The sequence below is a fragment of the Lontra canadensis genome, unplaced genomic scaffold (assembly GCF_010015895.1).
Source record: "Lontra canadensis isolate GAN:19392208 unplaced genomic scaffold, GSC_riverotter_1.0 scaffold4, whole genome shotgun sequence".
Taxonomy (NCBI): Eukaryota; Metazoa; Chordata; class Mammalia; order Carnivora; family Mustelidae; genus Lontra; species Lontra canadensis.
In genome coordinates this window covers 54,701,720-54,716,359 of record NW_022630998.1, presented here as the reverse complement: position 1 = coordinate 54,716,359, position 14,640 = coordinate 54,701,720, and the positions used below count along the sequence as shown (strand labels likewise).

Here is a 14,640-nt window from a genome sequence, read left to right as displayed (position 1 = left end):
ACTAAAATTATGTTTAAAATTAAGGAATTCTAAGTTCTCTTAACAGGAAATAAATTCTACATATGCCATTTTCTTCAAAATAGTATTTATCAAAGACCTTCCACCCCATTATATTAAACACAGAGGAAACTTTACCTCACATTTGGATAAAGAAAATGTGTGTCCCAAATGAAGGCGCCCATTCATATACGGATATGGGAAGGTTACAAAGTACTTGCCCTTGCTGCGAAACAATCATGTAAAAAAACAAAGTACAGAGAAAAAATATGTTAAGTTCCATTTACAGTGAAGGGGTGGGGTGAAGGGAATGCAAACTACAAACAACTTGTTTAAATTTTATTATTTAAGAGGCACGTGGTTGTTATGCATCTGCCCTGGAATCTGGTCATGATCCTGGGATCCTGGGATGGATCGAGCCCCTCATGGGGCCCCCTGCTCAGCGAGGAGTCTGGTCCTCCCTCTCCTTCTGCCCCTCTCCCCTGATCTTGCTCTTTCTCTCTCTCTCTCAAAGAAATAAATACAATCTTCAAAAATAAAGAATTAAAAATTAAATTAAATTAAATGTATAAGTCTGGAAATTAAAAGCCCTCTTAAATTGAAACTTACTTTTGATTTAGAAAGAATAATATATTTATAGGTAGATGTTAAAGAAATAAATATCCTTGCAGCAAATAATGGAGGTTTAACTTAAGCCAAAATGCTGAGTAAAGATAATTTACTGTAGATAATCTTAAAACTCTTAGGAAACTGGATTAATTTAATGTTTTAGTGAATGAACAAGATTTGCCTTCATTAGACATATATATAAAGCAAGTCAAAGTCTGACAGGTAAAATAAAATACCCTTTTGGGGCGCCTGGGTAGCTCAATGGGTTAAAGCCTCTGCTTTCGGCTCAGGTCATGATCCCGAGGTCCTGGAATTGAGCCCCACATTGGGTTCTCGGCTCTGCTTCCCCAACCGCCCCCCCACCGCTTCTCTCTGCCTACCTCTCTGCCTACTTGTGATCTCTGTCTGTCAAATAAATAAATAAAATCTTTTAAAAATAAAAAAATTTTTAAAAATAGTAAAATACCCTCAATATTACAAGATACATATGTATCTTACCTAAAATCGTCCAAAATTCTAAAACCAACAAAAACTCAAACAATAGCTTAAATAATATCAAGACTTTACATTACAACAACACTCTTAATTTCCTTTAAAAAAAAAAAAGGAAAAAGAAAAGAAAAAGAAAAAATTCACTAGAGCGTTGCTGCATAACAAGGAGAAAATTAGAAAGTCCTGAAAAGTAGTCCAGACCCCGTCAATGCCTAGTTATGCAACCTTGAATTGGTTACTTAGCCTCCCTGTACCTCAGTCTCCTCATCTACAACATAAGGATAAAGTATTGTTAATCTTAACGGATTAAAAATATTTAAATGATAATATGTTAAAAATGGCATATTTCCTAATTTCTTTGCATACTAAACAGTAACTTTTCAAGATTAGCTACTACTATAATTGTTGTCAATGTATTTTCTCATTATAAGAAGACATTCTTCTACATTTCAACATACCTGAAATTGAGATACATCTTATAAAAGATGCATATATGTATTACAGTACTGTTTTGCAGCAGTTATTTCTGCTTTTCCCAATATCATAATCATTATCTGTGGACTGTCTTAAAACTGATGCTTAACATCAAGGCAATATAGTATTTTTGAACTAAGACCTTCAAATACAGAAACACTTCAAAATTTATACTTTGTGTCTCTGGAGATAATCATCACTAGAATATGAATCTCTAATAGAATGATTTCATCAGTCATCAAAGACAAAACTTGAAAACACTCTCCTTTGTCTAAACACAAAAAATGTAAGTTTAAAAAAAAAAAAACTTTATGTAGAAAAAGTCCTTTAAGAATTCTGTGGGAGGGGCGCCTGGGTGGTTCAGTGGGTTAAGCCTCTGCCTTCAGCTCAGGTCATGATCTCAGGGATCGAGCCTCGCATCAGGCTCTCTGCTCAGGGGGAGCCTGCTTCCCCCTCTCTCTGCCTGCCTCTCTGCCTACTTGTGATCTTTATCAAGTAAATAAATAAAATCTTAAAAAAAAAAAAAAAAAAAAAGAATTCTAGGGAAGGGGCACCTGCCTGGCTCAACTGGTAGAGCATATGGACACTTGATCTCCAGGTTATGAGTTCAAGTCCCACAATGGGCATAGAGCTCACTTTTTTTTTTTTTCCTAAATATTTCATTCATTCATTCATTCATTTGAGAGAGAGAAAGATAGAGCACAAGCACAGAGGGAGGGGCAGAAGAGAGGCAAAGAGAAGATCTCAAGCAGACTCTGAGGAAGACCAATGTGGAGCTCAATTTCACAACCCTGAGATCATGACCCAAACTGAAATTAAGAGTTGGACGCTTAACCAAGTGCACTAACCACGTGCCCCATGCTCACTTTCAAAATAAAAAAAATTAAAAATGAATTTAAAAAAAGAATTCCAGGGGTGCCTGGGTGGCTCAGTGGGTTAAACCTCTGCCTTCGGCCCAGGTCATGATCTCAGGGTCCTGGGATCAAGCCCCGCATAGAGCTCTCTGCTCAGCGCAGAGCTTGCTTCCCTTCCTCTCTCTTTGCCTGCCTCTCTGCCTGCCTCTCTGCCTACTCGTGATCTCTCTCTGTCAAATAAATTTAAAAAAATAAATAAATAAAATAAAATAAATAAAAAAAGAATTCCAGGGGCATCTGGGTGGCTCAGGGGGTAGAGGCCTCTGCCTTCCGCTCAGGTCATGATTCCAGGGTTCTGGGATCGAGCCCCACATCAGGCTCTCTGCTCAGCGGGGAGCCTGTTTCCTCCTCTCTTTCTCTGCCTGCCTCTCTGCCTGCTTGTGATCTCTGTCTGTCAAATAAATAAATAAAATCTTTAAAAAAAAATAAAAAAAGAATTCCAAAGGAAAGAGGATCCTCATTTCAAATGCAGACGTAGAAGTTACCTCCTTCAGCCTGTTTCAGACATTATAAATACAATCTGCCTTATCCTTTCCACAAAGTGGGTTCTGCAGCCAATGGTTTTGGAAACACAATGTGCAGAACTTCACAAAGTATTACTCACCTAGTGTGGTTCTCTACATTAGATGCATTGACCTCAAACACTTTCTCAGTATCCCATTTCTGTTGGATTTCTTTCTCAATCTTCTTCAAAAAGTCTACTTTGGCTGTTCCTTTTCTTTCCTGTTGGACACAAAAGAGAAAGAATTACTCACTCTATACTTTGACAGGCTTGCTTTAAAAAAAAGTGGGCTCACACAGAACTGAGCTGTTTACTGAGAGGCAATTTTTCCATGGTTATCTTGAATTTTAAACATGATTAAAAATTAGGGTCATCACTATCTGTCCACTTTAAACCACAAAGGGATGGTTAATGAATTACTTAAATATATGAAAAGCTCTGAAACACTTTTTAAAAATCAGATTACTAAAACAGAGTCAAAAAATCAGATGCTAAAACAGAGTTAGTTGTCAAACAGATACTGCTCCTATTTAGTTAAAATGTATAAATACTTAGAAAAGTACAGGATGGAGCAGTACACGCTGGCAAGCTGCAATTATGCCCACCAAAGAAGGATGCTGAGACCCAGTGGGAAGATGCTAAGGGAGGATTAGTCATCTATATGTTTTTTTTTCCCCCTCAAGGAAACTGATGAAGAACTTCTCTCCAAATGGTTAATAGACTATTAATGTGAAGTTAAAATGAAACAGAGAATAGCAAGCATATCTCTACTAATATCAGATCCACACAGCAACACTGGTATCATCATCCCAGTTTCAACGGAAACCGAAAGCAAAGCACATGCATGATCACCCTATCTCTGAAAAAAAGCAAGGTTAGAGCTTCTTTCTCAGTTTTGATTCTAGGGGGGAAAAAATTAGCTGTTAAAACCAAGTACGCCAAAGCTGGAGTGGAATAAACATTCACAGAACAGGCAAGTGTGAAAGCCGAATACCAATGGACCATCCACAAATCTAATTCTGTTTTGAAACTTACATTTCGTTTCCAAAATTTTATTTTATGGCATAAAGTTACTTTGAACGAAATCAGGTTTTCTTCCCCTTCTTATATGCTAACATTTCCAGATTCTGCAGCATTTCCTTTTTTTTTTTTTTTAAAGATTTTATTTATTTATTTGACAGAGATCACAGGTAGGCAGAGAGGCAGCCAGAGAGAGAGGAAGGGAAGCGGGCTCCCTGCTGAGCAGAGAGACTGATGCGGGGCTCGATCCCAGGACCCTGGGACCATGACCTGAGCTGAAGGCAGAGGCTTTAACCCCCTGAGCCACCCAGGCACTCCTCTGCAGCATTTTCAAATGAGAAAATATCTGGGGTCTACTCGTACTTTTACTTAGAGGTTTTATTCATCTATTTGATAGAGGCAGCAAGAGAGGGAACACAAGCAGATGTAGTAGGAGAGGGAGAAGCGGGCTTCCCGCAGAGCAGGGAGCCCGATGAAGGGCTCAATCCCAGGACCCTGGGATCATGACCTGACCCAAAGGCAGCTGCTTAATGACTGAGCCACCCAGGCGCCCCTACTCATATATTTTTTTTTAAGTTTGTTTTTTTGTTGTTGTTTTCTTTTTGAAAAATCTCTACACCCAACATGGAGTTCAAACTTACAACCCCAAGATAAGAGTCGCATGCTCCACTCACTGGGCCAGCCAGGCGCCCCTGGACTCTACTCATACTTTTACAACCTACTCAACAGGTGACCTTGCCAAGTCCCTTAACACCTACAACTCAGTCTCCTTTAATCGTGCCTCCCTCTCTCCTTTCAAACAATTTAAAAAATGCTTCCCAATGGGGTGCCTGGCTGGCTCAATCAGTAGAGCATGCAACTCTTGATCTTAGAGTTGTGAGTTCAAGCCCTGGACAGAGAGCTTACTTAAATATATATTTATACATTTATTTTAATTACTTAAAAAAAACTGGGGCATCTGGCTGGCTCAGTCAGTAGAGCATGTGACTCTCGATCTAGGGGTCATGCGTTCAAGTCCCACACTGGATGTAGCATTTACTTAAAAAACAAAATGCTTTCTAGTCATATCACAGATATACTGGATTCCTGGTTGTTTTCTAAATGGTTACACAATTTGAGCACTTTGCAAAAAGGAATTCTGTGCCGTCAAAAAAAACCCCAACCTTAACACTATTTCTCCAATAACAATCTTAAATATACTTTGTGTATTATGTAATAAAAATAACTAACAGTACTAAAGTTAAAATTTAGTAGAAATCTACTATAAAGTTGTCAGCTGTTTTACTATTTTCAGTTCCCTACATTTTTTTAAAAGCTGTTGAATTTTTCTTAAAGATCTTATTTATTTATTTGACAGAGAGCAAGAGTGCATACCCAAATAGGGAGAAGAGGGAGAGGAGGAAGCAGGCTCCCCGCTGAGCAGGGAGCCCCATAGGGGGACTCTATCCCAGGATCCCAGAATCATGAACTGAGCCAAAGGCAGACACTTAACCAACTGAGCCACCCAAGTGCCCCAGGTCCCTACATTTTAAACCAAAGAATGATTTACTTTTTTTTTTTTTAAGATTTTATTTATTTATTTGACAGACAGAGATCACAAGTAGGCAGAGAGGCAGGCAGAGAGAGAGGAGGAAGCAGGCTCTCTGCTGAGCAGAGAGCCCGACGTGGGGCTTGATTCCAGGACCCTGGGATCATGACCTGAGCCGAAGGCAGAGGCTTTAACCCACTGAGCCACCCAGGCGCCCCGATTTACTATTTTTTAAGCATGTTTAAGATAGAGGACAAGGACAAGCAACAGAAACATGAAAAGTCAGCTTATAAGGAGGTAAAGGATGCTGCTACAAAGGTAGAGAGGAAATGAGAAAGAATTCCATACTTGCAAAGTCGTGGGGGTACCTGGCTGGCTCAGTCAGTGGCGCATGCAACTCCTGATCTTGGAGTTGTGAGTTCAAGCCCTCCATTGGGTGTAGAGTTTAATTTAAAAAAAAAAAAAAAAAAAAAAAAAAGTCTTAAAAAAAAAAAAATATCAGGGACATAACAAGTTTCTCCAGTAACCAAAGGAAAATGAAAGTGACAGGAAATTTTTTTGTTTCTATAAATCCTGACCGGATCATAATCGCTGTAAGTGGAAATGTTATCAAAACACAAATCTGATCAAGTCAATTCCCTTTCAGAGATTCTCTGCAGCTATCAGGATAGTCTAGTCTGTAAAATCTGGCACTCCAGGCCCTTCTTGTCTAATCTCTGCCAGATCCCACCCTCCTCCCCTTTCTTTTATTCCCCCACTGCAGGCCCATCAAGGCATCTGCATTTTCCCAAAAGTGCCAAGCTCCTTCCTTCACCTGAGCCTCTCTGTTCATAGTATTTTCTCTGCCCTCATGCCTCACCAATCATTTTAGCTTGCTCTCTCATCCTTCAGGTCTCAGCTAATCACCTGCACTGGTCACCAAGAGGTCATGATATGCCCTTCTTAATATGTTCCTACCTACCAATATTTCCCCTATGCTAGCACTAATCACACAGTGGTACTGGTATCTGTCTGTCTTCCTCACAGGACTACTAGAGCTTGGTCATGCTGGGGACTAGTAACTTGTATCTCATTATACCCTCAAGGTCTAGCTTATAGCAGGTTCTCAACAAATATCTGTTGAATATTTAAATTTTAAAAGAGAAGTGAATAATAATACACTGCCCGCTTTTGCATATTATGGCCATAAAAAAAATAACAGACTAGGAACTAGGTGCACATGTGAATCAAGGTACTAAGTAATTTGGACTCTTTCTCAAGAATTTCCACAGAAGTAAGTGTGGTTGCATACGGTTATTTCCTTTTCCAGGAAAGAATAAGGGCCTTCATCTATCACTCCTTTCAATTTTTGTGGCTAGCCACCTTCATTCAGACCCTCATCCTTTGCTCTTTCTTACTACAAAACCCTCCTCCTAATAAGTAACCTGTAAGTTACAAGCCTCTCTACTTCTATACAGGCAAACCGGTTTTCAATAATAATATACAAAGACTACCATTTGAAAAGAGCTATGGCAGAGACAGCAGATCACCTACGCAATACCTGTTCCTTCTCTTTCTTCCTCAACAACAAATGCCCAGTCTTATTTAAGGTAGTGCATTAGAGGTGGCTAAATGTACTCTTCTGTTTCCAGATTAATTACCGGGTAGATTGGACGTATGTTCCAGCAAAGGAGTTTTGGGCAGAAGATTCTACCTAGCCCTTACAACAACAGCCTGCCAACTCCAGGGTGGTGGGGTGGCTCAGCCTGTAGGGCATGTGACTCTTGACCGCGGGGTCGGGAGTTCAAGCCCTATGTTGTGTGTAAAGATTACTTAAAAATAAAATCTTAAAATTAAAAATTAAAAAAAAAATTAAAAACAGCCTGTACAACTCCTAACAGTTGACTTAACCTGTAAATAAAGTGCCTAGGTAGCCTACAGAACCCTTTGTCTATAGGTTTCCCATAGAACCCTAGACAAATTCCTTAAACTCTCTAGGCTATAGGGACTCACAAAATATTTTAATTTATTTTAAAATCAGAAATAAAAAGCAAACTTTAAGGTTGAAGAAACTTTAGTACATTTAATATTATTTTTATTTCAGATTAATGTCAATACTAATATATTAATAAAACTTTAACATATTTAATATATGTATTTAGCAAATACATATACTATTATAAATATAATATTAACATACTTGCCTTTATACCAACGCAGCCTAGCTCGCTAAGCCTAGTTGTACCTTCCACCCTATAGTCATGAATGACAAGAAATCCTACTATATCGTTACTAAATTCCTCTTTAACCAACCTGAGTTGGCTTCCACTGCATGCAACCAAATGATTCCTAAGACATTTACCCAGTTGACAGCAGACAGCAACTTCCAGAACTTTCATGGTCACCTCAGCACCAAGTACAATGCCACAAAGAAGTTACAAGACAAATATTTTCTCCTTAAAAATGACCATGTTACCCACTTTAAAGAAAAACATGAAAGCAAAAGTCTTCACAAATTTTATTTAGAACTACATGTTTCTGGGGCACCTGGGTGGTTCAGTGGGTTAAAGCCTCTGCCTTCAGCTCAGGTCATGATCGCAGGGTCCTGGGATCGAGCCCCACATCAGGCTCTCTACTCAGCAGGGAGACTGCTTCCCTCTCTCTCTGCCTTCCTCTTTGCCTGCTTGTGATCTCTGTCAAATAAATAAATAAAATCTTTAAAAAAAAAAAAAAAAGAACTACATGTTTCTTTTCATTGTTTTGATCACACTAAATACACAAAAACTCTTCTTTGAGGTTTCTGCTTCTCAGAAAAAAAGTTGCTCCTCAAAACATCAAAGTCAATTGTAATGAAATCTGATTTTGGCCCCAGCACCGATTTGTTGTATAACCTTGGGAAATCCCTTTATCAATCTGAGCCTTAATTTCTTCAGTGGCTATTTAGCTAAACAATTGATTATAATAATTAGTTAAAAGGTTATTTGCCAAGATCAGTTTCTAAACATTGGCATTATTGACAGCTTAAGCTAAATAATTTTTTGTGTTTTTGTCTTGTGCACTGTAAGACTCTTAGAAGCACTCCCGGCTTCTAGCCACTAGATGCCAGTAGCACACCCACCGCTTGTGACAATCCAAACAGTCTCCAGACCAAACTTTCTCAGGGGGACAAAATCACCCCCAGTAAAGAATCTCTAAACTAGGTAATAACTCTTTCCTATATTCATAGTATCCTGCAGCTTAAAACTTCAATGGACATTAACTTTTTTGAACTTAATAACAACCCTAAGAAGTGGGCAGACCAACAGCTTTCATTTTAAAGATAATAAATCGGAAGCTCTGAGATCATGGTGTCAGCAATTGATCAAGCTGGACAAAAACCCTCATCTTCTGACTTCTGTTTCTGCTTTCTCTTGGGACTCTGTCCATCTTCTAGCTCCACCACTTACTATCTATACAATCCTAGACAAATTCGTTTAACTCTCTAAACCTCCATTTTTCTACCTATCTATAAAATGAGAATAAAAATTATGCCTACTTTGCAGTGTTAGTATGAGGATTAAAAGAGTTAATATGCATGAGAACTTAGCATAGTGCTGGACCCAGGATAAATGCACAATGTCAACAAATACCACAAAGAGACATCTGGAGGGCCGCCTGGGTGGCTCAGTGGGTTAAAGCCTCTGCCTTCAGTGCAGGTCATGGACCCAGCAGGTCCCAACAGGAGCCTGCTTCCCTTCCTCTCTCTCTGCCTACCTCTCTGCCTACTTGTGATCTCTGTCTGTCAAATAAATAAATAAACTCTTTAAAAAAGAAAAGAAAAGAAAAGAAAAGAAAAGAAAAGAAAAGAAAAGAAAAGAAAAGAAAAGAAAATGGCATTGGGGTTATGTTTTAAGGAAAGTTATCATTACATTAAAAAAACTAACTAAGGGGTGCCTGGGTGGCTCAGTGAGTTAAAGCCTCTGCCTTCGGCTCAGGTCATGATCCCAGGGTACTGGGATCGAGCCCCCATCGGGCTCTCTGCTCAGCGGGGAGCCTGCTTCCCTTCCTCTCTGTCTGCCTACTTGTGATCTCTCTGTCAAATAAATAAATAAAATCTTTAAAAAAAAAAAAACTAACTAAACTATATATTGATGTAAAAACCTTATACTAAAATATGTCAAACATGTACATATGATGCCTGGAACTTGCCTAAAAAATCCTGAGGGGTGCAGGGACAAGATACAAGGGTGGGATATATGAAACAAGATGGCCCTGAACTGCCAATTATTGAAGTTGGGTGATGGGTATACGGAATACTTAGTATTATTATTATCTGTTTTGTTCACTATTTAAACTTTGCAGATGCAAGTTTAAAAACAGTATTTTTTTTAGTTGGCTATTATGTTTATTATATCACAACCCCTTGAAGTCTGATATATAATTAGAAGAATTAAAACTGTCAAAAGCTCTAAAAAATAAATACTATTCTGATATAAAGAACATTATAGTTTGGTGTTTATATACTCAATTCTAAAATAAAAACTAATATTCTATCCATGCTATCACATGCTCTTTGTCTTACACACTTCAGTATTGGTAAGATTTCCACTGCAAAGAGAAAACTTTCTTTATGGGAGGGTTTGCAGAAGAAATTTTCCAATTAGCTTACAACTGGGTGTAGCACGATAGCACAATGATTAAGAGAATGGGCTCCAGAATGGGATCAAATGAGTTCTAATTCCTCCTCTGAGTAGATTTGATGCCTTATTTTCCACACCAGTAAAACGGGGATAATAACAGCACCTATTTTACAGGGTTGTTTTGTTGAAAAATTATGTAAAACACTAATGCATGGCACAGAATAAGCAATCAGTACATTTTGTTATTTTTATTATTGTTATTCTTTCTAAAGGGAGTTCTTATTGGATTCTTCCAATAAAACAAACTTTAATGTCTGTCCCGTATCATGACAGTGCAAAACCTGAATATTTTCAGAGTACAAGAAGTGAATAAAGTCAGGGCACCTGGGTGGCTCAGGGGGCTAGGCCTCTGCCTTCGGCTCGAGTCATGATCTCGGGGTCCTGGGATCAAATCCCACATAGGGCTCTCTGTTCAGTGGGGAGCCTACTTCCCCCTCTCTCTCTGCCTGCCTCTCTGCCTACTTGTGATCTCTGTCAAATAAATAAATAAAAATCTTAAAAAAATTTTTTTAAAGTGAATAAAGTAAAGCAATCATATCTACCAGAAATGTTGCCAGTTTCCATATGTAAAACTTAAAAAGAAGAAAAGAGTGTATTAAAATCTTTCAAACTGAAAAGCCATTCCCATTAACACCAAAAAAAGAGAAAAACCTGCAAATTTACATTAGCTAAGGATATCACCGTGGGGGAGTGGAGCTGGTGGGGAGTCATCAAGCAACACGTTACAGAAGAAAAAGCCCTGGACCAGGACTCAGAAGGCACATATTTTCCTGAAAAGCAGGGTAACATAGTGACTGAAAAGTGAGTCAATCTCTTTGACTTCTAATCCATTTTCATCATGCCCTAGTTATGAGAAATTGGACCTGTTCATTAAGCAATCTAAGCCCGGGTCTCTTCATCTGTAAACTGCAAATAAGAGTGCCTAACTCAAGTAGATTAGTGTGAAGACTCAATAAGACAATTCCAAAAAAATGCTAAACACAAAGCATGACACATAAGAAATGTTACTTATTGATATTATTGGTCTTAACTCTGCTAGAATTCCAACTCCAATAATTCTTCAACCCCAACAGGACCTATTGATCATGACCTTTTTTCACTAATCCTTAGGTCCCTCCCACCCCCAATACTTATTTCCATCCCTTAAATCCATCTATATAATCACTCCTTCACTATTCTCTTTACCATTCTTGCATGGCAAAATTCCAACCCTCCTAGGCACCTGCTCTTTTCCTTCAAGCAGGCAGCTGAAAGGGGCAGGAGATAAGAATTCAACCATGGTGACTGGCCTCAATTTAAATTCATGTCCACTAATGTCAAGTGTGCCCAGCAATACTACTTTCTGAAATCAACCTACTAACTCCTTCTAGACTAGTGCTTCCCAAGCTTTAATGTGTATACTGTCCAATACAGTAGCCACTAGTCACATGTAACTTTTTAATTTTAAAAGTTATATTAAAATTCAGTCCTTCGGTTGCACCAGCCACATTTTAAGTGCTCAAGAGCCATGTGGCTAGTGGCTACCAAATTAGTGCAGATACAGAACTTTTCATCACAGGAAGTTCTACCGACAGCAATGTCCCAAACAAGCCTCTCTCAAGCCTCCAACATTTCGTCTCCCATCCTTACTTGCAGCCGGTAATCTTGCCTCTTAATTCAATGAGAAAACAGAAGCGAACAGAAAATTTTCAGTCTTCCTCATCACATCTGCTTACCCACATGCATGTGTACCCAATCTGTCTTCTTTCCTGTTACACAGATGAGTGTAGTCCTGCTTAACCCCTCCACTGATGCATCTGATCTCAACCCCTCTACTCTATTCTGGAACAGCACATCAATTTTTCCTTTCTACAGGGTAATTCCCATAAACATACAAGCATTGTGTAATTTCTTCCACCTTTAAAAAAGGGGGGGGGAGTCCCCTTCTGACTTTCACCTATTACCCCACTCCTCTGCTCTCCTTTATAAAATTCCTCAAGAGTTGTCCATATTCTGAGAACCTAGGTGGCTCAGTCCGTTAGCTTTTCACTCATACTGTTGCTTCTGCCTGCAAATCTTTTCCTCCATATAGCTGCCTGGCTTGCTCCCTTACCTCCTTTTTGCCACAATGCCACCTTCTTAGCAAAGGCTTTCTTGATCACCTTTTTAAAACTACAACCCTACCCCACCTCACACTCAATGGTCTCCCCCTTCCTGTTCTGTTTTTGTTTTTGTTTTTGTTTTTCTCTATAGCACTTATGGGCACCTGACATATTTTAGTATGTTTAAACTCACACACACACATGAAAACACCATGAATGTAGAGATCTGTGACTCTTTTACGGGGAAGCGCTCAATAATTTTTTGTTAAAAGGAGGAATAAGGTTACCTACTCCTCTCTCTCCAAATAGGTCTTAGACACTTCGGTGAAATCAACACACATAAAATTAAGTAGGATGTAAAGTTGAAGACATCAGTTCCTGGCTCAACAGCTAGGAAGAAAAGGCACATTCGCACAACATCCACATTCGTAGCGTGGGGTCAAGGCATTCCCGCTCTTTAGAGAAGGATTTTTCCCTTCAGGACAACGTCTACCACATGGAGCCCCTAGCTTCTGGAAAAAGCCGACAGCTCAGCCAGGTTCCACCGCCGGGCTGAGCCGACTCTCTTCCCGCCAGAACTCACCGCCATGGCACCGCCCAGCCAACTCTGCAAGCCCACGACAGTGACCTCGGTGATCCTGTCAAAGCAGAGATTACCACCTTTCCCTTCCGTTTGGGGGGCAGAAAGGCCTCCCACAACACTGAAGCACACACTTAACACCTGATGAGGCAATCGCCCACTCACTGAGAACTACTGCGTCGTGCATCTCGGAGGCCGCCGGGAATTGTAGTTTCCAGACCGCTAGACCCCAAGTCCAGCAGACATCTATTAACTACAATTCCCAGAGAGCAACAGGCTACCGGAAATTGTCGCAACGGGCCACGCTATGGTGACACACAGGTAGTGATGTCACTGGCATGTTGAACTACAAAGTCCATGAGGCTGTTCGGGATTGCAGGCTGCCGAGAGCGCGCCCTGGCTAAGGTTGAGTTCCCCGACCTTCAACCTTTTCACCCTGCGGCGCTGGGTTGGATGTCTGTCCGGATGCCAGAATGCAAGGCTTATTAGTCTTCAGTGACTGAGATGCTAATTATGGCTTGCCACTGTGCACAGATATTTACTACTCTTGGTGGCATTCAACAGCCCGGCATCCAGACATTTTATAACCATTTATTAACAATCTCTGTTTTTAAGCGCGGAAGCTTGAAACCTACCGAGTTTCAGTACCAAGCTCACACTATTCATCTGTACTAGCATCTAAGACTGAGGGGTCCAATACGATATTCACGAGTCACATGTGGTTATTCACGTTTAAATTAAAATCCAGTAAAATTTAAAACTGAGTTCTTTAATCGCACTAGCCACTTTTCAAGTGCTGGATAGTCCGTGTGGCTAGTGGTTACGGTATCATTGGACAGCGCAGATGCAGAACATTTCCACCATAGGAAGAAAGAGGAATTGACAAGCAATGATCCAAAGTTTTTACTTTCTGAGGTCAGATTAGGTACGTGCACTTATTTATTAATTCAATAAACATTTATAAAACATTTACAAAGCCGTTACCAGGGACAGGTGCAGCGCCAAGACCAGAAATGTGTCTTCCTAAAGGACTAAGGGAAAGAAAAAAAAATTTAAATAAAAACTTTAATAAATTTAATTACTTTAAAATTATATGTGTATATGTATATTTATATTTTTCAATAACTAATTATGAGACAAAAGTTTAATAATAGCTTAATAATGCCTGGCACATGGTATGGACTTGATAAAACTTGTTGCACGAGGGGCACTTGGGTGGCTCAGTCCATTAAGTGTCTGCCTTTGGCTCAGGTCATGATGTCAGGGTCCTGAGACTGAGTCCCCTATAGGGCTCCAAACTCAGCAGGGAGTCTTCTTCTCCCTCTCCCTCTGCCTCTCCCCCCTGCTCTGCATGTGCGTTCGTTCTCTCTCTCAAATAAATAAATAAAATTTTTCAAAAAAATAAATAAAATTTTTTGCATGAAAGGATATGAACAAGGAAACAGGCTATGGAGAAACTACCAGTAACTCTTTTGCCTTTGAGCTCTAACACACACGTACTCTCCATCACTTTTCTCCATCATATCTTTATACTTTAGCTACTAACAATTTAGACATGTACTTCCTAACAGCCCAAGTCTGGGTTAAATGTCCTCCCCTCCTAAAGGTTCCCTGAAGCACACACTTCCTGCCTTCCCTTGGGAAGTTTCTCCAACGATTTTTTTTTTTTTAAACAAGTATTTATTTGAGAGACAGAGAGAGAGCATATGCACCTTCACAGGGGGCAGAAGAGGAGTGTAAAGGAAGAGGGAGAGAGAGAATCTGAAGCACCCTGCTGAGCTTGGG

At 39.6% G+C, this 14,640-nt stretch overlaps 1 protein-coding gene across 2 annotated transcripts in view; it reads right to left on the bottom strand.

Annotated features, from left to right (window-relative positions):
• LARS1 (leucyl-tRNA synthetase 1) overlaps positions 1-13,028 on the bottom strand; it is a 68,863-nt gene extending 55,835 nt beyond the window's left edge. The window contains exons 1-3 of one of the 2 annotated variants that reach the window (XM_032850834.1): positions 12,859-13,028; positions 3,091-3,209; positions 136-223 (exon numbers count right to left, since the gene is read on the bottom strand). In XM_032850834.1, the coding sequence (XP_032706725.1) occupies positions 136-223; positions 3,091-3,209; positions 12,859-12,864 (213 nt within the window). In that variant the 5' untranslated portion in view covers positions 12,865-13,028. Of the gene's footprint in view, positions 1-135; positions 224-3,090; positions 3,210-12,858 lie in introns of those variants that run through there. The other variant, XM_032850841.1, reaches the window with a different exon arrangement.
• Between the last annotated feature and the right edge of the window lie 1,612 nt (positions 13,029-14,640).